General features: G+C 33.9%; 1 protein-coding gene across 7 annotated transcripts; it reads left to right on the top strand.

Moving 5' to 3' along the window:
• Nucleotides 1-6,124: 6,124 nt before the first annotated feature.
• LOC18427477 (WAT1-related protein At2g39510) lies at nucleotides 6,125-10,910 on the top strand. Of its 7 annotated transcripts, none has more exons than XM_088854622.1 (7): nucleotides 6,125-6,339; nucleotides 7,330-7,392; nucleotides 7,477-7,593; nucleotides 8,084-8,339; nucleotides 8,698-8,784; nucleotides 9,800-9,951; nucleotides 10,370-10,910. In XM_088854622.1, the coding sequence occupies exons 1-7, from the start codon at nucleotides 6,161-6,163 to the stop codon at nucleotides 10,563-10,565; spliced, it is 1,050 nt and encodes a 349-aa protein (XP_088710748.1). In that variant the 5' UTR covers nucleotides 6,125-6,160; the 3' UTR covers nucleotides 10,566-10,910. The 7 variants fall into 7 exon arrangements, with proteins under 7 accessions (XP_088710748.1, XP_020518793.2, XP_088710752.1 ...); XM_020663134.2 differs by having other exon boundaries at nucleotides 8,626-8,784; XM_088854626.1 differs by having other exon boundaries at nucleotides 6,125-6,504.
• Nucleotides 10,911-12,665: the final 1,755 nt, after the last annotated feature.

Raw genomic sequence — 12,665 nt, 5'->3', positions numbered from 1 at the left:
TATGGCCTTTCCATTGGGAATGTGATTTTATATAGGGCTTTTATATGGTTCAGGTTTCTTGATCTTGGATCAAAGGGTATAGAAATGATAATTGAAATTTTGCTTTTGCCCACTCAAATAGGAGGTCACCCAAAGATGAGCTGAGTTCTATGGTTGATGATGGTTCATATATGGAGAGAGGGATACGACTTCTTGCATATCCTCACTAGAGCAAGATGATTTTGCCCTCTCTTTATTTTTTCCCTTTTTTTAGTTTTAACTGAAATTTTCCTTAATAAAACTCCCTATGCATCATATAGGGACCAAGCTAATCCACCAAAAACTGCTTCACAGTACATATCACGAAATAACGTGAAAAGCATGTCTTCATTATGAACAAAAATCGTTACACTAATAGGTGTACACGGTGATATAATATCAAATCTCTTAATTGAAAGGATGTGAGCAGTGTGCAAGGAAAGGTGATACGAAGAGATATCAAATTCCGTAAATGAAATGATGTGATCAATATAACAAACTACAAATTGGGTCTCTATTTCAAACCCATCCAAGGTGATATGTCTTCTTAATAATAAACTATATATTGGGTCATGTATATACAAAACTTGAATTCAAACCCCACAAATTTGAATTCAAAGCGTAATATATCATAACCAAAATAATAAACTATTTACAATCAAATTTAATTTGTATCCCCCTTTAGCCAATTTATTTGCTCCCACATTCGTCTCTCTGTATGTATGGTGGTACTGGACCCCTTCAATACTTTTTTCTAAGAAAAAAAAAAAAAGCAGTGATAAATTCCAAAGAATTCGTTGATCTTTTTCCCGAATGGGAAGTATAGAAACGGATATTTTTTATTCAATAGGGGAAGTATAGAAATGTTTCCCAAATGGGTGTGGTTTGTATAGAGCTTGGGCTCTAAACAATCAAATTAGAGCATATCTTCAAATAGTATCGAGAAGTATGGTTTCAATACTGAAAATATTTGTAATAGCTTTAAAATTTCTTTTCATCTTTATTTATAAAGTTTAAAGCTTCAAAAACGATGTAGATTGATAGATCTATAAAACCTTGAAATCTTGAAAATTGACGATCCAAAAATGCGTTACAAAATGCACTATTTTCAAAAATTGAAATCCATTTTTTTCTCATGTCCATGCTTCTTGATTTCGAGATCATCAATTTGAAGATATTTAAGCATCAAAACGACCTCTTTTAGTGAAATTTTTGAGGTGGGCTCAAATTTGATTGTTTAGAGCCTTGGCTTTATATAAATTTTTCCCTTCTCAAATTAAAAAAATGGGGGAGTTGAGAGATTTAAGGAGAGTGACATGGAGGTTGTATATAAGTAAGAGTATCGAGAGAACTAAGGAGAGTGATGTGGGGGTTTGAGGGAGAGAGAGAGAGGGCGAATGTGTGTTCGATTGAGTGATGAATTGAGATTGTGTGGGGGAAGGGGAAATTATTTCTTGTGGGCTGGACCGTATTTCTATATATATGGACCAGAAAGTGTAAAGCACCCATCTTAAAGATAGATGCAAACAGATATTCTATCTAAAACCAATTGAAATTAAGGGTCCAAATGTTTGTTCACTAGAACTATTATTTCGAGTTTTTAAATTTTATTTATTTTTTGATCTCCATGTTAGAGATTATATATCTTTAAAAATTCAGTTTTAAAATCCATCTCAAAAATAAATTTATTATGAAGCCCATATTTCTATATATGTGGACCTGCTCCCATAAAAACCGGATTCAAAGATAAGTGTACGGACTTCGGAGCAAAATGATTTTGGAGAGAGAAAAAGAGAGAGTAGCGTTAGAGAGAGAGAAGACATGGGGAGGTCAGTGAGGGAGAGAGAGAGTGGAGCCCACGTGAGGAGATTAAGGTGAGTGAGGTAGATAGGGTTTGGGAGATGAGAGAAATGAGTGAGTGGGGCCACATGGACACAAGGAGTAGAGAGAGTGATTACTCATTTAATGAAAAGAGAGATTAGGGGTGGCATGATGGATAGTACTGTGAGAGATGGAGAAAGAGAGTGGTTGAGGTTTAAGAGAGTGAGAGATAGGGAGAGTGGAGCTTGGGGCATAAAGCATGGAGTATGGTGCACTTGAGTGTACCAACATAAATCATATTATAGATTTATAAATATGATTTATTATGAGCATAAAATGAAACAACAATAATATCAAACACGAACTGTGAAACAAAGCATATGATTATTTTTCAAAAAAGAAGACAAAAAATTCACCCAATGTAGGATTGCACTTAGTTCAAAGAAAACGCAAAAACCCAAATATATAAATGGTGGTCAATTCAAAATGCTATGTTGTATAACCAATGAAATAAGAGATAAAAAGTAAGATATGAAATTAATCAAACTTCTCAATACATTAAAAAAAACAAAATGCTTAAACAAATTTGAATCTAACTCTTAGATATCTAAATTATAAAGACACCATGGGTTTAAAGAAAGAAAATATTTTTCATTGGGTTACTCTTTGTCTAATTCTACCTATTATTTTGAGAGATACGATTGTTTTGATTACTTTTTTTGTAGAATATATTGCTTGTTTTTATTATGCGAGTGTGGCCATTAAAGGCCTTATGGGTGCTTGTAAAATGAAATGATATTGAGATTGATGGTCGAGGCCAATCAGTTAAAAAAAACCTATGTTACTTGGGCATAGAAAAGTATTTGATAAGAGTCCTAATAGGTCATCCCTTGATGAGGTCGGAGTATGCCCGGATGAGTGAGCCTAAAGACTGTGTGAATCTTGTGTGTGATGGTGGCCCTCAGAGACACGGTATGCATAATGATTGCCCTTCAAGAAAGTGAACCACCTTTTAGGGTGAAGCTTATGCATGTGCGAGAGATACTCCTATGCACCATAGGAGTTGTGGTCTCATCAGGTCTAGGTGACCTTGGCACGTCTCTAGGGAAGAACCTGAAATCCACAAAATTGGGATTATGACCCATTGGCTTATCGGCCATACTTTAATATCTCATTGATGAGCTCCTGCATGGACTGTAGGTCATGAAAAACACTTGGTCGATTGATAAAGCAGGTGTGGACCGTAGTCTACGGTTGAAGGTCGAGTGCCCCAAATATTTCTTCCTTATACCATATGGCTCATTATCTCATCTAATTAATTTAATTGTATTTATTTTATAATAATATGATATTAGAATTATTATTTGAATTTTTTTTAGATCTCTGGACATTTTATTTATTAAATTTGGATTCATAAAAATAGGTCTTTTTTAACAAATTGATTTATGGAGTTTGATCATCAAGGCTTTATCTGTCATATAAAATAGGTATGTTGATTTATAATTGAGAAAAGCTTTCTTTATGAATTTATTTCTTACTTGATGTCATGAAAATTTCAAAGGTCTAAATTTTCTATGATTTTTTAATATTAAATAAAAAATCCCATATATTGTTTTATTAGATTTGGTGCATTTGAAAGATGATGAAAAGCTTTCCAAATCTTTTGTATTGATTTGTTTTGTTTTTCAAACATTGAGGGTCGTTTTTGCTTAAAATGTTGCTCGATTTTAGGGGTTTTTGAAAAACCGAAATTAATTTTACTTAATATTACTAAGTCAATAAAATTATTTTTTATGATGAATATAGGAAGTTTTTTTCTATTTTTCTTACTAAAATTATATTTTTTTTTGATGAAATTATGATAAAAATATGTTTTTTGATGAAATTATGATAAAAATATGTTTTTTGATGAATATGAAAAAAATTGATTCTTTTTTTAAAAAAATGTTATTTATTTTTTTAACAAACAAAAAAATAAGTGCATGATAATGTTGGTCTTACTTTTGCTTTTTTTTTGTCTTTTTCGATTTTTTTTTTTTATTGCATACAATAATTATATTTGTAATATTGGAAATGGGAATGTAATGGAAATAGGATTATAATTGTGTTGGCAGAGGCACTCACAATTTCAAACTTTTACATTATCAAAAAAAATTGATCTTGCTTTTAAATAGTTGTCTTGGATTCTGAAATTTACTTAGGATCAATAATGCTCAATTCTTTCTTACCATTTTCTTATTAGTTGGCGTTTTTATTTGATTTAATAGCATCAAGCCACTTTTGTTATTTGCAAAAAAAGTGCATAAACTTTCGTTCCTAGATTTTTGTATAAAAGAAACTAGAAAGTTTTTCATGTAAAGTTTGGGATGAGTATGTTAATTCTTAAAAGAAGATGTTACATGACAAAAATATCTTCAAAGAATATCCCAATTTAAGAAACAAAAAGATTTATGTGACCTGGTTGGATGGACAATAGTATTCAAATATTAATTTATAAAAAGTTGTTTCAATTTGTTTTGTAAGATAAATGTATGTAATAAAATATTATAGACTGAATCTAAGTTTTTAGTTTATTTTTATTTTTTTTTGAATTTAAGATCTATTAAAAAAATAAAAATAAAAAAATTTACATGACCGGTTAGTCCGGTTCCGATTCAAACTGCTCTCAACCCCATATCCGGTTAATCATTCCTGTTCAATTTTATTCGGGGGTGAGCATTCGAAGAGAGAGAACGTAAGATACTTAGAGAGAGATGTATTTTTATAAAGAAACAAAATACAAAACTTCTTGTCGAAACGGGTAGGCCCTGTTAGTGGGTAGGCAAAGAGCTATCGGATGCTTTGCACGTGAGGAGTTTGTTGCAGGGTTGCAACTTTAATCTGGAAATGGAAATAGAAATGGAAATGGGAATGAAATAGTAGGAAAGACCTTTTTCCCTTTAACTCTATTTAATCATATTTTACTCTCTTTTTTATATAGGGTTTGTATGGAGTTAACAATTTTTTAAAATATAAAAGTTTAAGTTAGAAAGGGTTGTTATATGTGTATTTATTAAAAAGATCATTATTTTTTATTTAAAATATTATTTTAAAAAATAACTTGAGCATTAAACAAAAGCAAATTTGAAATATTTATAAAAGTATAATGGTATTTTGGAAGTTTGTGCTCTGAAATTTTATTAGTAAAATGCGATTGTCTTTTAGTATAAATTTCAACTTTATATATTAGTGAGACGGCAAAAATACCCCTTATCTTCTAATGATATTTACAAAATTGCCCTTACTTATCGATGAAGATATCACAAAAAGTAATATTTTTTTAAAAATAAACTACAAAATTAGTAAATCCACCTTTCACAACTCTCTCTATTTTTAACTTTTGTAATTTGAAAGGTTGTGAAGTTTAGATTATCCCCTTTTTAATATTTTATTGGATTTTTTGTATTTTTTTTTTCAATACTTTTGTGACCACTCGGGACTTGTCTGGTTATTGGTTTACTTATTAAAAGTAGTTATTGAGCCCCATGTCCGATTAACTATTCTAGTTCGATTTTTCCTACAATACTCCAAGTGAGCATTCCAAGATAGTGAAAGAGGGATATTTAGATAGAGATTTTAGAAAGGGGAGAAGTTTATATATGGTTGTAACCTTAATATATGGAATTAAAGAAGCACTTCAAAAATCCATCGGAAAAGTTCGTTTTAATGTTGAAAAATCCTCTAATTGATCATCTCGACAACAAGATGTATGACTATAAAAAATAAATAAATAAAAATTGAGTCCTAGAAATAATGCATCTTAAAACATATTATTTAAACCGTCTATTTTCAAAATTTCCATATGTTTATAGATCTACTTGATTTTAATATTTTTGGAATTTAAAATTTTATAATTAGATATTCAAATTTTGTAATTAAATAATCTTAATAATTATTTACACTAAAATTACATGATAAAATTTGGAGGTGTGCGTAGATGAAGTGTTTAAGGTTGCAATCTTATAGAAACCACATCCTTTAGAAAGAGAATTCAAAGGGAGAGAAAGAGGGATATTTAGAGAGAGGAGTTTAGAAAGAGAAAGAAAACCAAATTTCTACACAAAATGGGTAGGCCCTAATAATGCAAGAGTTTTTTTTTCTTTTTTTTGGATGAAGGCCCTACCCGATTTTAAAAAAATTTGACCTGTAACAGATTTTGGGTACATGGAGAGTTTGTTGCGGGCTATAAAATGGGAACGAGAACGAGATAGTAGGAAAGGCATCTTCTCTTTCGCCAAAACTCCAGCTGAGCGAGCATTCGAAGAGAGAGAGAGAGAAAGAGATGGGAGTGGGAGGATATGGCCCTGTTCTTTCCCAGCTGGTATTTAGCTCGTCGCTTGCAGTTATGTACATACTCATTAAAGCTGCCTTTGAGCATGGCATGAATCGCTACGTGTTCGTAACTTATAGGCAGGCTGCGGCCACTGTCGCCATTGCGCCTGTTGCATTTTTCTTAGACAGGTGACTAAACCTCTCCCTCTTCCTTTCCTGCATACATACCTAACCTAACCTACGTCTGAAGAGCCGTCGACTCCGACTATCGTCCATGTCGATTTTTGAGCCTTTAGCTTCACTCCTCAACGCTCTGCTCTGTGCTTTCGTGTTCAAAGGTGGCACCAAATCTAGGTTCTTCTCAACATGCCTTCTCTCAATCTCCAAATCCATGTTACTCAAAATGCCCTCTCTATATCTTTAAATCCATGTGTTGCTCAGCATGCCCCCTCTCTCTCTCTCTTCAATCCATATGTTACTCAACATGCTCTCTGTTTCTCTCCCCCTCTCTCTCTTTCTCCCCAAATCAATGTGTTACTCAACATTAGGGGTGTCGCAATAGACCTAACCAGCTCCGGGACCCGATAGGTAGATCCGATATCCGATATTGGGTTCAAGTATTTTGGACTCAAGCTCAAATTTTGGACTTGAAAGATCGAATCCGAGTTTAGGTCCACCCAAATAATGTCGGTATACATAAATGTTGTCCCTATGTTTATTTCAGGAATGTGGGTACATGTGGGTATTTATACATGTTGTGCAATAGTAAATATTACCAATAGTAAAATTTACCAATAATATAGATATATGATGGTTAAAAAAGATTAAACAATAAAAAATAAACTCATAGTCATAACCCACATGTCTCGCGTAAATAAAGGGGTGGCAGTGGACCTGACTAGACCCGGGGAACACCCGACCTCAAGTCTAGATATGGGTTCAAATTTTTTATCCGAAAAATGAGTCAGGGTCTGAAACCTAGACCCGAATAGTATTTGGGTCTGGGTCCAGACCCCACTTGTTGCCACCCCTACTCAACATGCCCCCCTTCCCTCTCTCTCTCCCCATCCAAATCCATGTGTTTCTCTTTTTCCTATTTAGCTATACTGTGTTTTTTACTAGTTTAGCTCTTTTTGTATTTCTCTTCAACACTTGGTAAATTTGGATGGAATTTTACAGGCAAAGAATGCCCCCCTTTGACATCAAGGCTTTGTTTCACATATTCATGCTGGCGCTCTTAGGGTGAGGACCACTAGTTAGAAAGATTTATTTCATCACACTTGTGATGAGGAACATTGTGTCATAGTGTATTTGGTGAATTTGCAGGATCACACTAGAACAGGTCCTTTATTTCTCGGGCTTTGAATACACCACTTCAACTTATGCAGCCACCATAACAAATCTTATCCCTGCAATAGCCTTTGTCATGGCCTGTCTCCTAAGGTGAACTTAACTACGCCCTCCTTATTACTTTGCATTGCTTAAGAAATATGAATCGGGTGGTGGATCTGGCACTCGAGATTCTTAAGTTGCTCTTCAAATATGGGCGAGCCGGTCTAAATGGTGAAATAACAAAAATGAAAAAAAATACATAGGCGCACGAGAATCGCCTAAGTCCCTACAGTTCTAAAAAAAGGTCTGACTATTCCCCAGTTTTGGACCATCTGGAACTAGAACCTGCCATAGTTGACTAAGGTGATTCAATGTTGGGAAAGTGGCTGAGGTCATGGTGGTTGTACACTCATACCTAAGTTGTATGTTGTGGCTTTCATTCCCATTGACAGCTTCAATAACCACTACTTAATTCAAAAATAGGTAGGGGCCTGTCATCCCCACTGAATTACACCAAAAAAAAAAAAAGAGAAAAAAAAGAGTTGATTCATCAATTTTCAACAACTGACTCAAAAGTGTCCATTTCTACTTTGCTTTACAGATTGGAGAACGTGAATATCAAGAGCCCAAGGGGCCAAGCGAAGGTCATTGGCACCATTATATGCGTTGGAGGTGCTATGATCATGACATTTGTCAAAGGTCCTATCCTTGAATTCTTTCATTACCTCATGACATCGAAATCTCTTTCTGATATTTTGGGTGCCAAATCACTGGTTGATACCAAGGACAACTTGACCTTGGGCATAATTTTGCTCATAATTAGTGTTACTGCTTATTCTGCATGGATAAGTTACCAGGTACCCACTACTCACATTAAGTGTTTCGGTTTATTTTTGCTTAGTGTTTAAAAACACGGTATCGGGAAATGCCGAGGCCTAGTAAGTCTTATTAGTCTCAAGTCAGCTTGGCAAACCCTGCTTTTCTAGCTATCTGGTGCCAATCTTGAGTAAAACATGGGAGTGTGATTCAGACTCATTGAGTTTTAAAACACTGCACCACTCTTTTGTTCAAAGCTTTGACTAATGCAAATCCTCCTCCATATTTCCTCTCGTCTCAATTTCTCTTTTTGTAAATTTTTTATAGGCTTGGGTTTTCAAGGATTGCCCTGCTCAACTCGTCTTGACTGCACTCATGTTGCTCATGGGTACGGTCCAGTGCAGTGTGATCGCTGTTAGCTTTGAAAGATCTGCGGCGGCTTGGAGACTAGCCTGGAATTACAGACTTCTAACATATATCTACAGCGTAAGAATTCGATCTTTGGATTAATCACATTCATATTCATTTAGTCTTTTTCCTTTTTGCCTTCATTTAGTCACCTAGGCCTGACCCATTTGCAGCCCCAGTTTCTCCAATTCTTGATGCCAGCTCTTTTGGTTAAATTCCATATTGCTGATGTTATTGAATGCCTATGTTTTTCAAACAAAGTGGGACTCATAATTGTGACTTTCCATGACTTTAAAATGTGTTGTGAATGGTCATTCTATTTGGCTTTTTTACTTCATTTCCCTGTTTATTCATCTTCCTTTTAGACTTCTTTTCGTCAACAAATATCGAACCCATTTAGACTGGACCCATTTAAGGCTTGAGTTTTCCAACACTCTTCCACTTTTGGCCTGTTCAAATAATTTCGATATTTCATATGAATACTTTCACACGAAAAGCACCGTTAAAGTGGGGATATAATTCTGACTGTCAAATAAATTCGATATTCCATATGAATGCTTTCACACTAAAAACACAGTTAAAATGGGGATCTAATTCTAATTTCCCATTACTTTTGAAAGCACAAAACGATGCTTTGGTCATTTCCAAATTTTATTTCACTTTTTTGTTTTATAGTATTTATAAAAAAGTCAAAATCACCACTAGCTGTCACAAGTTAAAACTAGGAAGCTAAGGTTGTGCCGCTGGTTGTGTTCAAAATCCGAGAGTATTCCTCAAGAACTTTATGTGGAGAAATGATATCCCCTATCTATCAAATTTGTCTGACGATGCTCCATTTCTCGGGGCATTTGTGACCTTTTTCCAAAAATAAACAATCATTTCTACATAAAAGTTCAAGAGAAATATTTCACATGAAATCAGTGGCGCACCATTGGCTATCAGACTTTCTTACACCGAAGATAAAGATCACATGTTATACAATCCCTTATTTAATTTATTACTTAAACCACATGGTTTTTGTCATTCGAGTTTCTTTCTCATAGTCCTCATTTAGTATGAATCTTTGAAGCTCACTGATAATTCAAGAATACAGGGTGTTTTTTGCTCGGCTATAGGTTTCTTTATTCAAAGCTGGTGTATCAACAAGAGAGGCCCCATCTTTGCTGCTGCTTTCTACCCTTTAAGCTCAGTTATAACTGCTATTTTGGAGCCTATCTTTCTCCATGTTGATCTCTACGTTGGGAGGTAAGCATTTCATTTAGCAATTTATCAAATCCTCATTTCTGATTATTATTATAAACAGCAATTTACCAAGTCTAATCATCATTCACTTATTAATCTTTAGGACATGTGTCTATGCACGCATAAATTTATGTGTTTAAAGGAATCTAGTCATTTGATATTAAATGGAAGCTTGGGAGCGAACAATTTGCAAAATACAACTCGTGCTAACCAATTGCATTGTTCTCAATCCATTTCTAGCCATTGTTCTCAATCTACTCCTAGCCATCCAATTAATATCGAGTGGCTTCTGGCCTAAAAACACATATAAATTATATGTGAGTTGACACAGAATGTCCCCCTTTTGAAACCAATTGAAAGAGTTTTGTTATATATTTTCAACTTAGGGGTTGAGTAACTCTGCATATTCTGTCTTGTGCAGTGCTGTAGGAATGGCTGTGATAATTGTTGGGCTTTATGTTGTTCTCTGGGGAAAAGCCCAAGATTCGAAGGGCGGCCGCACCAAGATATTACACAACCAAATGGGAGATGAGTTCTTTTCCAATAGAGAAGGAGGGGAAAGACAGGAGAAAGTAGTAGAGATGCCCAAAGCAGAGAACCCAAATGAACCAAGGTAATGCTATAGTGAGTGCCATGAACACATGCATGCGACAAACTAAGAAAACCCAAGGTGGAGACAATTACACATCATGTGCCCAAGGAATTATTTCTCTCTATGATGTGGATGGCCCTTGTATTTTAACAAAAAGAATGTCATCGAGTTTAATTGTTGTGATTAAGCAATCTCGCCAAATGCAGTAGAAAGCCTCACCAAATTTAGCCGAAAGTTTGAAAGGCTCAAAGAAAGTGACAGCCATTTTTCCTATTTTAATATTTTTCTGTGAGCAAAATATGTATTATCAAATAAATCAACACAATATGTAATCCTGCAAAAAATTATTGGAGGCATGTTCTCGAGAAAAGACCCTGAGTAAAACAATTCACTCTATTCATTGGGAAATTTACACGATCGAGTTGCTTTTGTATGGCCTTTTAATTGGGAATGTGATTTTAAACAGGGCTTTTTTATGGTTCAAGTTTCTTGATATTGGATCAAAGGGTATAGTAATGATAATTGAAATTTTGCTTTTGCCCACTCAAATAGGAAGTTACCAGCCTCCAAAGATGAGCTCAGTTCATATATGCAGAGTGGGATGCTTTGGGCAGCAACAACTTCTTGCATATCCTCACTAGAGCAATACTGGCTGCTTGTATGTCATATGGTCACGTGGCATGCAAAGATCAATGAATTCTTTTGAATTCATTGATCTTTTTCCAAAAAAAAGTGACAAATTCCAAAGTATTCATTGATCTTTTTCCCGCCATTTCATGATATTTAATGGGATCTTTTTAAAAATTACTTTCCATAAATTTTCAAGAATCAACATCATTCCTCGAAGTAGAGATCTTGCTTGATAGAGCATTTAAAAGGAGGGGGAAGCTTCTTGCATCATGAGAGAGGTTTGAAAAGAGAGGGTGAGTGAAATCGTAAAGACAGAGAGTAATTGAATGAGAGAGAGAAGAAAAGTAACAGGACAAGTTTCTACGCTTCTCCTACTTCATAAAAACTTGTATACTTCCCCTATCCAACTGTCAATTCTAACAGCTGAGCTGGCCCCAATCGCGGTTCTATTTTTAAGTATTTTTACAAAATATTTTGACAATAAATTTTGGGTGTCCAATCCTCTCGCACATTCGTACCTGTAAAAAAATATTTATAAAAAAATATTTTCGATAAAATAAAGAGAAATTATCGTAAATATACCTTAATTTAAACTTAATTGGAAAAAACAAACCCAAACTTTTGTTTATCTGTTTGCACCATTTTTTCTCATTTTCGGTTTTTTTTTACCAAAATGATTTTCATGTAGTTGTGTTACCGTAATAGTTAGTGCATGTTGTACGGAACTTTAAGTACTGTAATACTTAAAAAATTTTATATGGTACTTTTAGTACCGTAATACTGAGGGCATTTTATATGGTACTTTAAGTACCGTAAACTTATACTAACCATGTGTACCGTAAGTATTAAGCCATGTTATACGATAGTTAAAATGTCATAAACACTTTTATCATTATGTTTATCTCTTTCATTTTTAATTCTTTTTATGTTTATCTATTCTTTCAATCCCTAATTCTTTTTAATATTTATCTCTTCTCTGTCTAATTCTTTTTTATCTCTTTTTCTCTCTCTACAATCTCATCATCGTTTCTCTAGAGAGAGTAATCAAACACTAACTTTGGCTATACAAAACAAAGGACTTGATCTATCTAAAGAAACGATGATGAGATTGTCGAGAAAGAAAAAAGAGATAAAAAAGAATTAGAAAGATGAAGAAAAGATAAAAAAGAATTAGAGAGAGAAAGAAGAGATAAATATTAAAATTAATTAAAGAGGGAAAGAAGAGATAATTAGAGATGAAAGAGATCAATATAAATAGGATGAGAAAAGGATTTACAGTATTTTACATGCCAGATAAGATGGGTTAGTTTTTACGGTACTTAAAATGCCATATAATGAGGTTTAGTTTTACGGTAGTTACAGTACCATAATTGGCTTCACAGTATGGCCAGAGTTTTACAGTACTTAAAGTACCGTAATATTATTTGAAGTTACTATGGTATTTGAAATACTGTATAAAATGATATGTATTGCGGTAGTAAGACTACCGTGAAGG

This window comes from Amborella trichopoda, chromosome 12, assembly GCF_054954075.1.
Source record: "Amborella trichopoda isolate Santa Cruz 75 chromosome 12, AtrichopodaSantaCruz75HAP2 v2.0, whole genome shotgun sequence".
Lineage (NCBI taxonomy): Eukaryota > Viridiplantae > Streptophyta > Magnoliopsida > Amborellales > Amborellaceae > Amborella > Amborella trichopoda.
Note: the sequence above shows the minus strand (reverse complement) of the source record. Positions and strands in the feature narration are given on the sequence as shown.

Excerpts from the sequence above, each read along its gene's own strand:
- LOC18427477 (XM_020663134.2), top strand. The coding sequence starts at position 6,161 with ATGGGAGTGGGAGGATATGGCCCTGTTCTTTCCCAGCTGGTATTTAGC. Across the intron at positions 7,393-7,476 it reads TTCATGCTGGCGCTCTTAGG|GATCACACTAGAACAGGTCC; the intron begins GTGAGGACCACT and ends GTGAATTTGCAG. Across the intron at positions 7,594-8,083 it reads GTCATGGCCTGTCTCCTAAG|ATTGGAGAACGTGAATATCA; the intron begins GTGAACTTAACT and ends TTTGCTTTACAG.